This window comes from Trachurus japonicus, chromosome 1, assembly GCF_045865225.1.
Source record: "Trachurus japonicus isolate A0001 chromosome 1, Traja_1.0".
Classification (NCBI taxonomy): Eukaryota; Metazoa; Chordata; class Actinopteri; order Carangiformes; family Carangidae; genus Trachurus; species Trachurus japonicus.
Genome location: NC_140907.1, coordinates 24,697,632 through 24,715,280, shown reverse-complemented (window position 1 = coordinate 24,715,280; position 17,649 = coordinate 24,697,632). Strand labels below are relative to the sequence as shown.

The 17,649-nt window shown below is 41.3% G+C and overlaps 1 protein-coding gene and 1 long non-coding RNA gene across 2 annotated transcripts in view; one reads left to right on the top strand and one right to left on the bottom strand.

The window, feature by feature from the left end:
- Positions 1-17,649, top strand: part of LOC146991973 (uncharacterized) — an 85,770-nt gene that overhangs the window by 55,112 nt on the left and 13,009 nt on the right. The window lies entirely within an intron of this gene.
- pou4f2 (POU class 4 homeobox 2) lies at positions 3,285-6,895 on the bottom strand. The gene is made up of 2 exons (XM_085781895.1): positions 6,011-6,895; positions 3,285-5,696 (listed from the first exon to the last, which is right to left on the bottom strand). Exons 1-2 carry the CDS (start codon positions 6,224-6,226, stop codon positions 4,767-4,769), a joined length of 1,146 nt encoding a protein of 381 aa, XP_085638021.1. The 5' UTR covers positions 6,227-6,895; the 3' UTR covers positions 3,285-4,766.

Here is a 17,649-nt window from a genome sequence, read left to right as displayed (position 1 = left end):
CTACGCATGTGTGAGCGAAGTCAAAAGTTGGCAACACACACAGAGCTGTTTTCAGATTTCAAAATAAAGGTTGTGCAGTACAGGCCTTTCCTGAAATTATTATTTGTTCCACACCTAAACACATACTGAGTTAACTTGTTGGGTATCTGTTTCTGGTCAATAATGCGTTTGACTTTTTACTGTCACAGTGCAGCAAATATCTCATCTACTTTCCAACCTTGGCACAATTTCACATTTGTTAAGGAAAAAAAAAAAAAGCAAAACAAAAACACTTTTATTCTTCCCAGGCTCCAACTTTAGTTGCGTGGACTTATCCTGTATTATGGACTCGTGTCTATTATTAACCGACACTTAACTTACTGTGTCGTGCAATTAACAATTCAGTCTCCACTCAGAATAAAAAGAGCTGTTTTCATTGGTCAAATCGAACATAAGGGCGACAAAGTAGCTTGTGTCTACAACTGGCATCAACTCTTCTGTTTATGAGCGCGTGCGCGGCTTGCACATGCGCGCGCGTGATTATACATTGGAGAGAGAGAGAGAGAGAGAGAGATGGAGCTATCTCATTGGCAGACACAGTGGCTTTCCCTCCTTTGCATGCCGTCCTAGATCAAAAAGTATCCCACCAACCACCTCCCAGCCATCCAATGCTGCTCCATCGATTAGTTTCTGGAAAACACTTAACAAACTAATGACTATTGATGGCTGATTAATATTGCATCAACAACAACTGATTGGCGACAATATCAAATGGCGATTGCCGCCTCACACTCAGGCAGCCATCTGACGGGTGTTGCCCAGTGTGTTTTGGGATGCAGTGGACCCAGCAGATGATAAATAAAGGGTTATATAGTGTGCAGCGCGTTCAGTTTATGGCTTACAGTTCGTCTAATTCGAGAGCAGTCGCGTCTTTGAAGGCAGACACTTGGCGTAAATGTACAGTTAAAATATTCTACTCTCAGGTCCCCAGGCGGAGCTCCGACAGTCCCTGGCTTCATTAAATTTTCATCAGTATCCCTGTGAAAGGGGGGAAATGTTCAGGGGAAAGAGAAAAATAAAACAGAGGGCGTAATTATAACAAAAGGAAACAGCGCTGCCCTTTTCGTTTTATAGCAGGCTCCCACTGTGTCTTTGCACGTACGTTGCAATGCATGGAGCCCATGCAGCATGTGGAGAGCAGATGTGTCTGTGGCTTTAAGGTAAACTCACATAGGCCTATTTATTATATAAAAAAAGACCTTCGATTTTCTTCATTGTGCTGAGGCCTTTATTTTTTCCCCCTCTATATGTGTGATTTTTGTTCAGTTTTTTTTTTTTTTTTTTTTTTATTCCAGAGCTGGGGCCACATTGATTCGCTATCAAAGAATCTAGATCGATTTTCTCCCAATAATGTGAAAGTGGATGCAAGCAGCAGCAGCAGCAGCAGTCTGGTTGAGAAGATGCCTGTCTGTCTGTCTGTGCTTGTCAAGCAGCAGAAGAAGCAGCAGCAGCAGCGAGGCTCACTGCATAAAGTTAATTTCAATTCCCGATGAGACACTCACTCGGCAGCCCTCCCTGACCAGCGGTAATTAACAGGGATAGCTAATGACTACTTAACTCGCTCTTCATAATTATCTGGTTTTCATAATTCGATGTGTAATTTAATAATTCGCTCTTATTAACGTATTAAGTGAATGGCTCATTTAGGGGAAATTAGAAGCACTCACCAGGAGCATCTTTTAATTGATGAACCATCATGGCTGTCTCATTAATAAGGCTCGTTTTGATACTCTTAATTTGTCACGAGGATGGCGGCTGAAGATGTTTGGTTTTTGGATTAATGAAATGCAGTGGTTGTTTTCAAGTTAGGAGAGAAAAGGTTTTTGTTGGATTGATATTGAGAAATAATTTATGTGACAATTTTGAATTTCATTAAGGAATTTGTTGATTTTTTGTGGAAATTCAACTAATCCTTACGTCATGACAGTTGTCTTTAAAAGCCTAGAGGCGCATAATATTAAATAGTTTTTGAAAATGTAAAGTCACTTGACACAGCGTTTTTGAAGGGCAAATATCTACACAGGTAATCATTAGATAATTTTGATACAGTTTTTTATTTTATTTTTATAAACATAGGAAGGATTGGGGAAAATTGTCTTGCTTCCTGCTGTTTGGCGCAAAATGTTTTTTACTGTTACAATCACTTAGAAATTATCCCAAAACTAATCCCATGCAAATGTATTCCAGGTGCTGTAAGTAATGAGTGTAAATGTGGAGGACAGGTTTCAGAAATGCTAATGTGTGGCTGGTTGCAGCCTCTCAGGTATCTGTCCATGGTGCTGAAACGCTTGCTCAGCGCTCCACCAGCCAGCCAGACCAGCCAGCCCCTCAAGCCCCCCCCCCAAAAAAACAGCAACTCTGCTATGGACATGACATTCAAAATATTCCCTTCTTCTTTCTTTTCTTTTTCTTTTTTTCACCCCCCATCCTCCTCATATGCAACCATAACTTCGAACCAAAGCCTTTGCTTCAAAGCCTGAGTGCCCCGCACGCACGAACGAAGCATGTTTGAGTGTGTATTTAAATAGAGACGGGCACGTTGGCAGGCGAGCTGTTTTTCTGGCGGGCTGACATCTGGCAAGTCTGCGCTCCAGGGACCCATCCAGCTCTCCATAGACCCCCTGATTAGACTCTAATAGAATATTAGCATTTGCTCTCAGGTAAGGCAACAGTGAGCTGCATAAGCTGGCAGCAAGTCAGTGAAGAAGCCACGTGCGTCTTTAACATTGATGGGATAGAGAACAGGGGACCCCTGTAAGGCCTGCTTTATGATGAGGCCTGGAGGAGGACGGTGTAATCACAAGTTAAAGGCAAAAAAGAAAAGGGGGCAATTTCTAATTACATTTTACATTTTCATTTTTTAGTTATTCATCTCTCACCCAGACAGTGGGAGAGCAGATTGGGTGGGGGAGGGGTTGTTGTTGGAGGTAGTGGTGGTGGTGTCTTGCTCATGAGTACTCTGACAGGGCTCATGGCTGTTTCTACAATCAAACCTGACACCTTTTTTTCTTCTTCTTTTTTTTTTTTTTTGGTAAAGGCAAGTGCCCTTCCACCTTTTGAGAAAATGGCACTATTTATCATCAAATAAGCCTAAAGAATCCACAAAATATCTTCTACAAGCTGTGCAGCCCACAGCTAAACCGTTCCCCTCCTCATCATCAATAAATAAATAGATGAATAAATAAAAGAATATTAGTATGTCTGGGTGAGCCACATTACACAGTGTAGTCATGTAAAACGTCCGATTAAATGTTAAAGTTTGTTCTTTAATGAAACACATATTGCAGTTCAATAATTAAATAAATTAAAATTACATGGATGTAATAAATTAATAGAATTATTTAACCAGGAACCTAAAGCAACATACATTACAGAAATAAGTTACCTCAGCTAAAACAGCAATACAGCAAAAACCTGTACGGATATATTTATGTGCATCGACTGGTTCCAATGAAATATTTACATTGTACACGTATACTTCCATGAAGCTGTTTCTTTTTCTCTTCAAGAAAAAACATTACTTAAACAAGGTGATTTTAACAAGCAACGACTTCATAATGATGCGCGTATATTTATACAAATAAATACCAGAAAACATACATAAAATAATTTAAAAAGAGAATACTATCTCATATATATCTCGATTGTACCATCTCAAACGTTAGAAATCGTTAAGTTAAAATTTGTGACTGTATATTTCACAGTCGTTTTTCCCTTTAAACCAGAACAACACGCTCAACTTGCTGTCAGAATTTGATTTTCTCAAGCAAAACGAGGAGGGGGGGAATCCCAATAAATATATAATGAAGTAAACATGACCTCACTCAATAAATAGTTCATAAGATACAGGCCCACGCTGGATTGTAAACTTATTGCAGCCGGCTAGAAATCATATTTTTTTTTAATTGGGGGAAATTCTGTGACATCCTAAAAGTGAGTCCCTATTTCCTTCTTATTTTCACATAACTGAGGCCTAATAATAAAACAACCCTACCTTAATCCAAACCCCAGGTATCTTGAAAATATATCCCTGACTTAGATCACACATGGTAACAAAATAAGTGGAATTAATTACACATTTAGACACAAAATGAAGTGTGTGACAAGTAAATTATTCATTTACAGAGGGTTATTTGGCAGTAATCTAATATTAGCTTTCGAGACCAAGTAGTAGTGTTGTCCTCTTAATCCCCTCATGGACCCTGAATAAATGTCAGACTGCATCGTCATCAACTCGGAGGGAAAAAATGTAGCTTATCCTATAAGCCAAAAATATAAACACCAATAGTCACCAACCAAGTGCTTTGAGTTAAACTAGCCCCGTTGTGTGTAAATACCAACGCTATTTTCATTGGGGTCTAAAGCAAACTAATAGTCCTCATTTGAAATGAATCATAAATCAAACAGAAAGCATAGAGTCCTGTAAGTCATACTGCGTTGACATTAGAAAGGTGAAGCATAGTATGTGTGGAAACAGTGGTCTTACTTGCTCTGTCAAACGATGCTTTACTCGACTCCACACCTCCCTCTCAGCGAGTAAAAGATGTGACTGTGGGGGGGTTTCGAGTTTTTTTCAGTCATTGTTCGATTTTAGGAATTTTTCGAAGTTCAAAGCACAAAGTCATCGATGATTGAAAAAAAGGTGTGAGATAGGAAATATGATACAAATCGTCTCTAAACTGTTCCAAGTCTTTTTCGTTGGTGGGTGGTTTAAAGCGATTTTTTTTTTAGACGCATGCAGAGTATTTCATTCGTTTCTGTTTCTGCCGCTGGTTGCAAAACCAGACCCGCACCACGTTCTTTTTGAGGTCCAGCTTTTCTGCAATTGCTGCGATTTTCTCCGAGGAGGGACGCGGCTGAATGGCAAAATAGGCCTCCAGTGATCTCTTCTCTGGTGCAGCTATCGACGTGCGCTTCCTCTTTTTTTCTGCGCCGTTGAACAACTCGGGTTTATTAAGTTTCTCCCTGTGTGATTTCTCGGCTTCTTCTAGCCACGCTTGCAGGATGGGCTTCAAAGCAATCATGTTGTTATGAGAAAGCGTGAGGGACTCGAATCGGCAAATGGTGCTTTGGCTGAGGGAGCCCACCCCAGGAATCTTCAGGCTGGCTAAAGCTGACCCTACATCCGCCTGGGTAACCCCGAGTTTGATCCGTCTCTGCTTAAACCTCTCCGCGAAGGCTTCCAAGTCCCTTGGATCGGCGTCCACGTCGTTCATGCCCATGTGAGGTGGTAGCCCGTGGGCATGAGCCATGTTGATGGCTGCCTGGTGCATGTGGTTCATGCCCGCCATGTGGGCAGGGTGCGCAGGCGTGGAAACCACCGAGCCATCCGGCCCAGCCATGGCTCCTAGTGCCAGTCCCGGGGTGATGTGGTCCAGCAGATCCCCCTCCAGTGCCTGGTGAGGCTGGTGGTGGTGGTGGTGGTGGTGGTGATGGTGGTGGCCAGACAAGGCGGACGGATGAGAAATAGGCACCGAGGAGGAGGAGGAAGACGAGGTGCAGGGGAGAGTGTTCATGGTGTGGTAGGTTGCGTCCGGCTTGAAGGGACTGTGATGTGGAGGGTGATGGTGGCTCTTGGTCTGCGAGACTATATCCACCGCCGCTAGAGCTTCAGCCCGGGCCAACAAACTCTCATCCAAGCCTCCGAATATATTGCTCTGCAATTGCAAATAGAATGCACACATAACTGTCAGCAGGGAATTCTCCCTCCACTCCTCGGTTTAAAACATTTCCAGAATGTGAAAAAAAGAAATCCTAAAAAAGGGAGCACACAAAACAAGACACATGCAACATCCCAGGTCATAAAAATTAATACGAAAGGCAAAGCCGACTGAATACATAAGTTGAGCAGAGGAAAAAAAAAATATGGAGGTGTTGGGTGATTTGCTGTGCAGACATGAAAAAAACATCAAGCAAAAAAAAGTGGGCTGTCAAAATGTGCCTTTAAGCAGTGATTATGCAGAATACGTACCGGTGGGGTTGGGAGACAGGCTCGGCGCATCGCCTCCGAGCTGCTGCCGCCGCTGCTGCTGATGATGGTGCTGCTGTGTCGGGAGGACGAGCAGGATGAAGGTGCATTGGAAGTCAAGGTGGATGATGAGGAGGAATGCAACGAATACTTCGGTTCGGGCAAGCTGGTGTGGGCCATGGCAAAATGCTGCTTGCTGTTCAGAGACATCATCATCATATTTGCTGGCGTCCGAGCCTCAGCAAGTTCCTTTTAATAAGTCAAGACTCCGCCTCCTCGGTCGGGAGTTCAAGCCCAATTGCTTCGCAGGAATCTCAAGTCACTGTCGAATAAAGTGTAGACAAGAAGACGGTCGTCCAGCACTGAAGTTATCGCATCTATTTATTATTACAGGCGGAGGTGTGGAGGTGTCTCGTCTGTTTGGCGAATGAGAGATCGCAGGCACCGACAAGCCCTGCAACTGAGCGCAGCCGATCACCTTTTTTTTTTTTTTTCCTTTGTGGACTTGTGGCGCGATTGTTCAAAAAAAGAAATAACCTTTTCTCGTTTTTTTCTCCTCCTCCTTCAACTGTCTCCACCTTGTATCATATGAAATTTTTTTTTTTGCCTTGGATTTTTTTTTTTTGCAGAGCTCCTCATAGACGTCGCCCGGAAAAAAAAAAAAAAAAAAAGTTTCTCTCCGGTCTCTCAGGATTTTCCCCCAAAAAATACTTCAAGTTTCAAACTGTTGCCGCTTTCGTTGACCTGTTGGTGGTTTTTTTTTTTTTTTTTTGTCAAAAGTTTCCGTCTTGAAATGACCGTAAGTGAGCAGTAGTAGTGGTGACAGTCTCGGTATTGTGCCTCTTCGACTACGTTGAATGCTGCGGGGACCCGAACTGCCTCTGCTCTGAGGCGAAGGGCAGACTGAGTCTCTCTCCGCCTCTCTCTCTCTCTCTCTCTCCCTCCCTCTCTCTCTCTCTCTCTCTTACACACACACCCTCTCTCTCTTTCTCTCTCTCTCTGCAGCTCTTCCAGTCTCTCACCCTCTCACATAGCCTACACACACACACACACACACACACACACATACACACACATTCTTTTTCAGCTGTACCTGAAAATCCCTTTCATGATTTATTATCCTTCATTTGCCACAGCACCACCACCACCACCACCACCACCGCCGCCGCCGCCGCTGGGGACTCTGCGCATGGGCAGTCTGCGACAGGGCATTTATTTCAAATGACTCTACTTCTTATCACCAACACCTCGTTACCAACAGTTCAGAGACTTTTTTTTTTTTTTTTTTTGCCTGATTGATTTCCGATTTATCGCATGTGCAAAAATATTTTATTGTTGAATATTCTAAACAAAATTCAACTTGGTCTCTGGCAAACAGGCAGTTGCTTTTCTCCCCCTCGAGGGACCAAAGAAAAGTGAATTACCACCATGGACAGCTCCACTCCAGCTACTGAAGTCAAAATATATCAAAGTTATTATCGTAAAGTCAAAAATATATTAGCCTACTATGATTTTTTATGAAGACACCTTAAGGTAAAAAATAAAAGTTGTGAAAAAAAAAAAAAATTAAAAACGCATTGGTGCTCTGGTTGTTTTATCTCTGTCTAAATTTCAAGCATGTGAATTGTTTCACTTTATCATCTGTAATTTTTTTTTCTCCTTTCTTGCCATAATAATTTTCTCCATATTAATAAAACCAGTGTAAAATACCGGAAATAATTTGTAAAGTTTGTAAGAAAATTATAATCTGTGTTTCACTGTTTTAGTACAGTTTTGTGCATGCGAAGAGGACGCTATACTTACTACTTAATGAATGGCGATAAAAGTGGATTTTTAAAATAATTAGCACTATTTAATTGCAAATCTATATACTTGTCATAGCAGGCTATTATCTTATCTCCCCTCTAATTAAGCCACATCATCGCTAATGTAATTAAAACGCTCAATCACGTCGTAATTAACAAGGGGTGTCTAATTTGTTTAATATGGTCACGTCTATAGGAGGAGATAATTGTCATGATATAACGGAGCTCTCCAAAGTAAACAATGGCTGTTGGATTTTGTTTTTATTTTTCCTGTATGGCTATAATTTTCAAAACATCCCTCTCTCTCTCTCCATCTCTCTCTCTCTCTACACACACACACACACACACACACACACACACACACACACACACACACACACACACACACACATAGGCTACACACTCTCCCTCACACACACACGGAAATGTGACACATCTTGTAGCAGGTGTGAAACAATGATCCATGACTTTGACGGATAGTGAAAGTGCCCCTCAATCTCCCTAAATATGTTAATAATATATAATGTTAAGGGAATCCACATGAAATTCGCGGGCAATTATAAAGTATGGTCTTAACTCTAATTATAGGCTGCACCTCCTCGCCCTGCTATGTGGCCACAGCCTGTGCACCGCCTCTGTAAAGTGTGAGAGCATTTTAATCGGGGCTACTACAGATGTTAGAGCGGCGTAAAGGTGGCGGTAGACGCGCTCCTCTACACGGCGGGTCTCTGTGAAGGACTAGATGTCATCTCCCGTTTTCTTGTTGTTTTGACGCGCGCAGACATGTATTGTGTCCCCACGGCTGCGACAAGTTGGGGGGGGGGGGATAAAGCCTGTTTGCATTGCTGCATAGCAGTTTTACATGGCAAGAGAGCCATCAAGCTGCAGAAAATGTGTTTCTCCCCCAGCGGGGACAACAGGCGCTGCTGGAGCCACCTCCAGACATCAGGGGAGACAGAGATCAGGCTCAGGAGACATCAAGGAGCAATCAGTGTCTGCTCACATATACCGACAGACTGATTTATGATGAAACTTTAAAGAAATCATTTATATTTCACCACCTCTAAATCGGTGTATGAAATTTTCATCCACAATGAAACACACAAAAAAGTATATCTTAAGTCAAATAAATCAGCCCGAGCTGCTCCCATGCAATTGACTTTGAAGTGCATTTTCACCACTTTCGTGAGTGTGTTCACGTACCCGAGACTTTTTTTTTTTTTTTTTTAACTTCCTCTGCCAACAGCTTTCTCACGTTTGAGGGAGGACAGTGTGTCAGCCTGTTTAACAGAATTACTTTTGAAGGGTCTGTCATGGCAAACAGGAACACAATTAAGGGGCAATGTCAGATATTTTAGTGGGAAATCACAACCTCGTATGCGTGTGAAGTAACAGTCTGGAATAATATACTGTATGATGTAGTTTTATTTTTGCTGTATTACATTTGTATTTTTAAAAAGCACATATAGCGCCGTCATATGCAATATTATAGGCTAATTTATCTTAAATAATTAATTAGCAATAAATAAATAAATAAATCCAGCTCATAACAAGGCTTTGTTGAGGAAAGCAAATGCACTGATTATAATGGCTTTTCAGAATTATTTAACTATATAACAAGCATTTTACAATATAAAAACAAAAGCTCCAAATGAGACAAAATCTAGCACCCTTGAGGTTTTTGCTTGTTTTATTGTGTCGCTTTTTAAAAATTTTGCCACACAGTCAGCTAAATGTTCCTCCAGTTTTAAATACTTTTCTTGCCTCAATTTGTGTCGTCACGCTGATCCAGTAATTGGAGGGAATGTTGCCTTCATAAAAAGACTTGTCTCCATGCTGGAAGGTGCAGTCATACCTTGCCTTTTTAAAAACATAAAACCTCAGTGGAATTGTGCAAGAAAAGGTTTTTTCTCACTTCAAGGAGCTTTACTACATATAAATAAATCTGCACTGTCTAAAAATAAAAGTAACGCCAAAGTAAAATAGAGGAGCACATGCAGCTCGGCTTGATATAACTCAGGTGACTTGTTTGCTTTTTTTCCTCCTCACTCTCTTACTTACATCCGAATCAAGGAGTGCTGCAGAGGTGTCTGTGTGCTTTACACAAAGACATACTCTTCTCAGCCTCCCTCAGGAGCTCTTCACGTTAACAATCCCAATTACACCGAGACCACCAGAGACAGCTGTTTTTATTACAGAACCGCTCCTTTGTGCTGCCAACAAGGTATCTCCGCTCCTAGACTGAACACAGAGATAAAGCTACACTGAGAGACAGAGAAGAGGGAGAGGGAGCGAAGTGTGGAGTGAAGTGGATGAAGTCTCTTGGCTGCTCGCAGTGGTGATGCCTTTATTCACAGCTCCCCCCCTCCCCTTTCAGATCTCGTGGAGCTCTTTACATGTCGGAGCAGAAGGTCAATGCTTGTTGGGAGAGGGCCTACAAAGAGATCAGGATCTAACTCAAGGCAACAGCAAATCACACAAAAGGAGGAGGGGGGGTGGGGGGGCGTTGTTGCAGCCACTAACAGTGGTGCTTTATTTATTCATCTGCTTTACCTGGGAAATGTGACAGGATCCACAAGGAACATTCTGGCTTTAATGTGTTGTTTAAATGCATACAACAAAAGGCAGAAGCCTTTAGGATTTACTAAATGTCACAGACTGTACTGTAGCTCTCGGCGGGAACAAGTGGCTCACCACTTGAGGTAATGAAACAGGTTTCAAACACTGCATTTGAATTGCGACTCAACTGGATTACAATGGGTGATGGTTTTCTCCTTGATCTGTTCATGGGGTTAAATAAGAGCATCAACATTTCTCAGGAGACTCTTAAGTCCTTTCCGGAGGAACTACTTGTAAGTCCATGCTATTCAAGTAGCGACACTTTTCCTTCTAAGACCAAAAATGTTTGGACCTTCGGTGTTAGGGTGCATTATGGTGACATGTTCTGCATCAATGAAATAACGATTCACTATTCAAAAATTGTATATCAGAGTTTTAATTTATATCTCTCAAACTGTTCATCGTTAGTCATCTACACTGAGGTCAAGGTCAAGTTCACCACTGGAAAAGAGTTGGCTACTCAATATTCAGACAGTATCTAATAGTCATAATAATCAAATACACCTTCTTATGTCACTATTTGGAGCCATAAATCTGTCTCTTTTAATTGTAGTACCACTGTGTTCAGATTATCTCAGCACAGTATGCCTGGATATTATGTCCATATTGGACAGTGCACATTGTGCTCTTTGCACAGCGAAGGGGAAGGTAAGGAAGTGGAGGCTGGTGTGATGGATGGGCATATAGCACATCCCATCTTCATGAAGAAGGAAAGCTCTATTACTATTTTATTTCTTTTGACCACTTGGGGGCAGTTGAAGAAGATATGAGTACAACACTGTAATACTTTCACTTTATAAAGTTGCATTGCCAATGCATGGACATAGATATCTAGACATAGATAATGATTGTGTCCACCCCTTAAGTCCATGATTTCCACACATGACTCTGTTTAGCTCAACATCAACTCTTGAGGGAAACCTTTGGTTCCTCTGTGTCTATATGTGCCAATGACCCACCAGCCTGTCGCAAGCTTTGTCTATTTGTCATATAGTCTTTGACAGGCTGAAAACAGTTGATTGAATCACAACAGTAAAGCTGCAGGCCGTAAAACCAAAACAGCTGGCTGAAAGAAGCTAAAAAGCTGTATAGAGATGAAAGAAACTGCAGTGTCACGTGACAGTTATGTCTGTGGTCATCACCACAAACATGACTTCTCACATTACACATGATAATTTGACATATTGTTAATACAAAATATTGATTAGTCCACCTTAAACCAAGTTTTTTAGTTACTTAATCTTACATACTTTCAACAGACTGTAGGTTTTATAAACACAATATCTTTTGATCTTTAAAGAAATACCTTTAAGACATTCGCTCTGAATGTTTAAAAAACACCGTTAATATAATTGCACAAACCTGGGGTTTTGTGGAACCATCCATCAACATTAATGTGTTGACTATCTCTGTTTTGTTGTGGCATGACAGACAATGTCTCCATAATTTCTTAAATCAATACGGCCAGCATCATCCTTAACGTTGACTCTGGTTCAGTAAGCAAAAGCAAAGCCCACTAACCTGTTCAAGTAGTGAAGTCAACCTCAGGCCATGGCTGATTGGAGGCCTTGAGAGTGAGATGTGCCATGAGGTCAGGAAACCAAATAACACCACCACCAATTTCCCTATTACGTACTAGGTACCAACCTTTGGGGTGGAGGAATTAAATTCTGGCCCAGTCGTGCCTATAGGCTGCGGGGCAGCAGATGATAAGGTCAACCCTCATAATGATGTCACATACCTTTAGGTACTTCAGATCAATATCGAGGGAGGCGCGTTATACCTGACAGCCAGTCAAATAAAGCCTGTCTGGCAAAGGAAAAAAAAAAAAACTCACTTTGTGATTGTCTTTTCTGATAAAATGAAATCCTCTCTCTCATGTTGCTTTTGGCAAAGATCATATTGGTGGAAGAATTTGTGATCTTTAAAATATCCCACACTTTTGACCGAATTTGACTGATCAACCTTTGAGTAATAGGAGAGAAACAAAGGAAATAAGTTGAAATATAACCAGGTAGTAAAGCGTGAGTTACTGTTGCCTGCATGCATTTGATGTAGCATTGATGCAAATGGATCTGTAGGATAACGTTTGACATGACAGAAATTCCTTTTGAGTAAATCTGACCTCATATGACAACAAACGCGCTGGCAGGGAAGGCAGGGGTATATGCGAGGAGGAACGGCTCAGAGCATGTGACTATAAAGAATGCGTATGTCAAGTGCTATACGAGTGATTAATGTAGCAGGATGATTGCGGAATTCTGTCCAACCTGGATGAACATTTCTGCTGCACCTCTCATTAGTTTGACTGTCCCACACAGTAATATATAGCTTGTCATTGGGTTGTCTAATGGTTGATGCTAATTGACCTCCTTTCCCCCTTTCTTCTGCACAAATGAAAAGATTTCCTCCGTCCTGTGATGGAGCATGTCACAATCTGATCCGACAAATTAAAAAGCTCTCTGCTGTCACACTGTCATCATTCGAAGCCCTTGCCTCATCAGCTATAATGATCATTTTTCTTCACTGGAAAAACTGCGGTGCACTGCCAAACACAATACTTAAGGGGGGCTCGCTGCTGCAGATGCATGGCGCGTGTGTGTTTGTGTGACACATGTGATCGTCTGTCATCTGTGAAATCTTCAGTACTGTTAATCTTGAACTGTCCTTGAGCCTATGGATTTTTTTTTGTGGCAAGCAGGAAGTTTTCTTTCATGCTCAGTGAATGATTGCCTCCAGTTTTTTGTTTTTGTCTTTTTAAATTTCCAAGCAAATATAACATGTACATACATATTTTTATCTATATGTGGGAAAATAAGCAACATCTATTATTTATTACAACTTCAAATTTAGATTATATTTTATTTAAAGGCTCAAAAACATTACCAGTGTAACCTTCTCTCTAACAGCCTCAGTTTATGTACAATTTGTCACATTTACCTGCCTCTGCACTGTCAAACTGTAAAACCATAGTTAAACAAAAAGTCTTACATTTATTAAAAGATACACAGATCACGCACATAACGGTGACATTAGTCTTATTCCCAACTCTCACAGGAATCTGAATTCACATTTTGAAAAGACCAACATCTTCTCTGGGCAGAATTTCTTTCTCTTTATTGTTGTACTTGAAACATGTGAGTGCCATTCTGAGAAGCCATTGGCCTGAACATGATAGCAACACGAGAGCTTGGCCACCACACATTATTGGCTGCCGGGTGATGATGACGCTCATTACTTGCAATCAGCTGCCCCATCTGTGGCCAAAACAGAAATTGAGTGTGGCATTTTACCTGCTGACTTTGTGTGTATAACTTTATAATTTATGCGGTGTACCCATACTATTGACAAAAACGCAGCACGGTGATCAAAGCGAGCCATTCAGGAGGTTGGACAGGGCCACGAAGACAGGGCCTGTAACACTAATGATCTTCAAACGCTCGTCTATTTCACTAGGAGCTTTGCGCAACTCCCTAGCAAGTCCTCTGTCCTCCCCCCGGAGGTAATTGTGCCTGGCTGGTTAGGTGACAGGTGTCAAGTGGCCCCTCCTCAACCGATTCATCATGCTAAGCAGAAAGGAAAAGCCGATCTCTGTCTCTCCTTCTCTCTCCCTCTCTCTTTATCTGTCTTTGTAATTTTCTGCTGGTCTGTCTCTTTCTTGTATCCTCACATCACCACTTTGTCGTTACCTCAGAGTGCCCCCATCGCATGTAACCTGTGTTTTGTGACAATGTTTAGAATAAAGTATGTAATCACACTGTTCATGCTGTTGAATGACTGACTGTTCGTGTTGTATCATGTGCTCATGGAGCACAAATGAATGTGTTGGGTATGTTTTTGAGCATAAGTATCCCCACACTCTCATTTATGCTCAAAAACATACCCAACACATTCATTGTCAACACGTTCATTCACAACTGAATTTATTCGTCTTGGTTTAAAACGCAAAGAAAAAACATATATTTTGCATCAACACGCAAATTGTTGTCTTTGGGGTTTCTAGTTCTGTCCATACAGAACTTAAAACAGCTCAATATTTGAACATCTTGAGCCAGACTTTCTTTGGGATTTTAACTTGACTGTGACAAATGTGATTAATCAATTATCTAAATAGTTTTATAACTTTGTGTTCTCAAAGCATACTAAACACTACAATATAATTTTTCATTATCATTTCACCTCTCAGTTATTTTTCTTACAATGACAAGTTTCCAAATGCCAAAGTTACATCCATAAATTCCAACCAACAGCTTAAAATAATAATTAATAATTAATGGAAACATAGAAAAGCAACTCATTTTCAGATTTAAGATGCTGGTATGTTACATTTTTAATACACCTAATTGATTAATAAGATTATCGATATGTTTTGGTGATTAAGTAATTGAATATTTAACTTATTGTTCTGGTGCTAACTAAGTCCAACAACATAGCGGTTCTACAGCTGCGGTCGTCATTCTGCGAGGAATAACTGGTCAGAGTTTAGTGAGAAACAGACTAATGCAATCACAGATGTACTGACAGGCAGGTTAGCACACTGGCCAAAAAATGCTGCAGTCCGGCGGTGAGGATGTGCAGAAAAAATACAGTCCATATTGTGTGTGTGTGTGTGTGTGTGTGAGAGAGAGAGAGAGAGGGAGAGACCACACCCTCACCATGCCCGCCTGTCTAAGCAGAATCCCATAGGGACCTGCCATACACACGCTCTCTCACACACACCCCAGTCATTAATTCCTGCTTTGCATCTCCACACCATGTAATATTTATGGGTCACCGCAGCTTTGTATTCACAAATGGAAACACCAAGAGAAAAAAGGGAGAAGACACGATGCCTCAATCAATCCTGTGAATAAGGTTCAGATTGTCACATCATGGCTTTTTTTCCTACACTAAGCCAGTGCTTAGGCAGCATTCTTTCCTTTGACCTCTAAACAAGTGTTTTGTATGACGGATTGTCAGACACAACCTTTGAGATGGAGTCACATTTAACTCCCCTAGAGTTAAAAAAGCTCAAGGCAAAGGTATTACCAACGTGACTGAAAATTTTATAGCTGCAGAATTTGAAGAACAACAAAAGTGCATTAGTCAGTCAAAACGAATGCAGGCTTAATAGATTTTTGCCAGATATGACACTAGAGTATAAAGGACATACTGCACTCTATAGTACAAACATTCACTGCTCCTCCAGAATCTCCACACTAATCAAGGGAAGTCTTTGGTGCATTTTTCCCATTCTGCTTCTGACAGATCATAATTGAGGGGGCTTTTTTCCACTTCCTAAGATGTTCCCTGAAACCTGTGATGCATCAGTGGGAGTCATAGCCTCGCTGCCTTTCAAATCAACAGTGGTGTCAAAACAGAGCCCTGAGGAACCCCCAGTAGAGCATGGCTCACCAGACCCCTGTAGAGATTTGAAGACCACTTTGGAACTCTAATCCACTCAAAATGTGCTGATAATTTTCCTTGCCAGGACACTCTCTGCCTGGTGTCACAAGAGTGGCCTCCCGGGAGCAGATCAGCCAATGATAACAAAGTAGCCAGATGTCTGGCGCTGGCAGAGTCCCAGAAGCCAGACAGCGGCACGCAGCAGCATCCGCTGTGGGCCACAGATCAAAGATACCTGAGAATTACTTATGGGCACAAAATATGTGTTGCTTACTCTACAGTTCCCATTAATAACAATCTGGGAGAATTTGTATTTCTAATTAACTCTTTTCTTTCGGCATACAAAGTGCTGTAGGTTGTCTAAGGCTGCAGCAGCAATTTTTCTGTGGCAACTGCGAGTCGACAACAGGAAGTCGGATGCAGCACTGTCTGAAGAAGCCAGATCAGCTTTAAATGCAGTTCTGAGGCTCAGAACACCCCCTGACTTGCCTCAATAAACAAACAAGCTAGTGTGAGAGTCAGCGTATTTAGATTTAATCATGCTGCATGGTACCTCCTTAGACTGGCCCTTGATGCATACCTCGAAAGCTCTAAGTGTTGACACTGAATTGATTCAACTGAGGTGTAACAGTTAAATGATAAATTCTTAGCTTGAGCTTTTTCTCCCCCTTTTCTTTTTTTTTTTACCCTTCCCAAGTCCTGTCCCAACAACATGGGAGAGGAAGTGGTAACAGAAAAGACCTGGACAGTTACACCACCATATCCATATTCACTGAGCAATTGTAGCCAACAAGCATCTGAATCGCGTTGATTTACACTTTCTACAAGATTTGCAGCCTTGGCTTATTTTTCACCATGGTTGTTTGTGTTAGTCAGACTGACATTAAGAAGCATTACAGTTCCATGTTGTTTTCTCCTGCAGGCCCTACACTTCTTTTAGAGTCCTCCATTTATTCCATCTTATGTGTTATGTTTAATACACAAATATTTAGAGTAGACCCCTGACTTTGAACTGAGAAGAATAGTTAAGCTTTCTCTGCCTAGGGAAGGCGTTTGTTGCTTTTTTCATCTTCATGGGGGGAAGAGGCGTATTTCATCTTGCACACATTTGTGCATATTTTGTCAGGCTCACTATATTCCAGTGCACTTAAAAGTCATTGTTCAATGGATGGATGATATGCATCCCATGCAATGTGTGTGTGCCCTGTATTGTATTAATTATTAAGTATCAAGAGTGTTGCTTCGTGTCCGTATTTGATGGAGAATCCACCAACCCCGCCGCCACCGCTACCACACCACACCACTGTGCCACCCCTTCCCCCAATTATGTATATTACCTTTGCTAGTGCATGGTTCATGCAAATTCTCATTTGCATCTCTCTCTTCACTTTGCTATCTGCTGGCTGGAATCCCTCTAAGCCTATAGTTAACACTGCCCTTCATCAGATCTTGGTTGTGACCTTTTCTCTTTTTATCTGTTATGCTACTACGACTCGCTGTCTGAAGTGTAAAAATGGACAACCAACAAAAAGAGAATTTTCTATAGAGCCATATTGAGATTTCATTGTTTTTGCTGTTCAATGGAGATGTGTTCCCTCATGTGGTGCTTTCCTGAGGTGTTCACCTTTTTATTTTATTTTATTTTTTACACATTTTTGAGGATGCTCAACAACCCCTGTCAGCCTATCTTTCTTTCACTGAAGCTGAATCTTACTGTGGATGCTGATAGTAATGTGACAGTGCTGATGTTTAACAAACGATCCAAAATATTCATCTATTGTTGTTAAATTAGCCTTTTCTGTTCATATTAAACTTTTCACAGAGAAGTTGTTC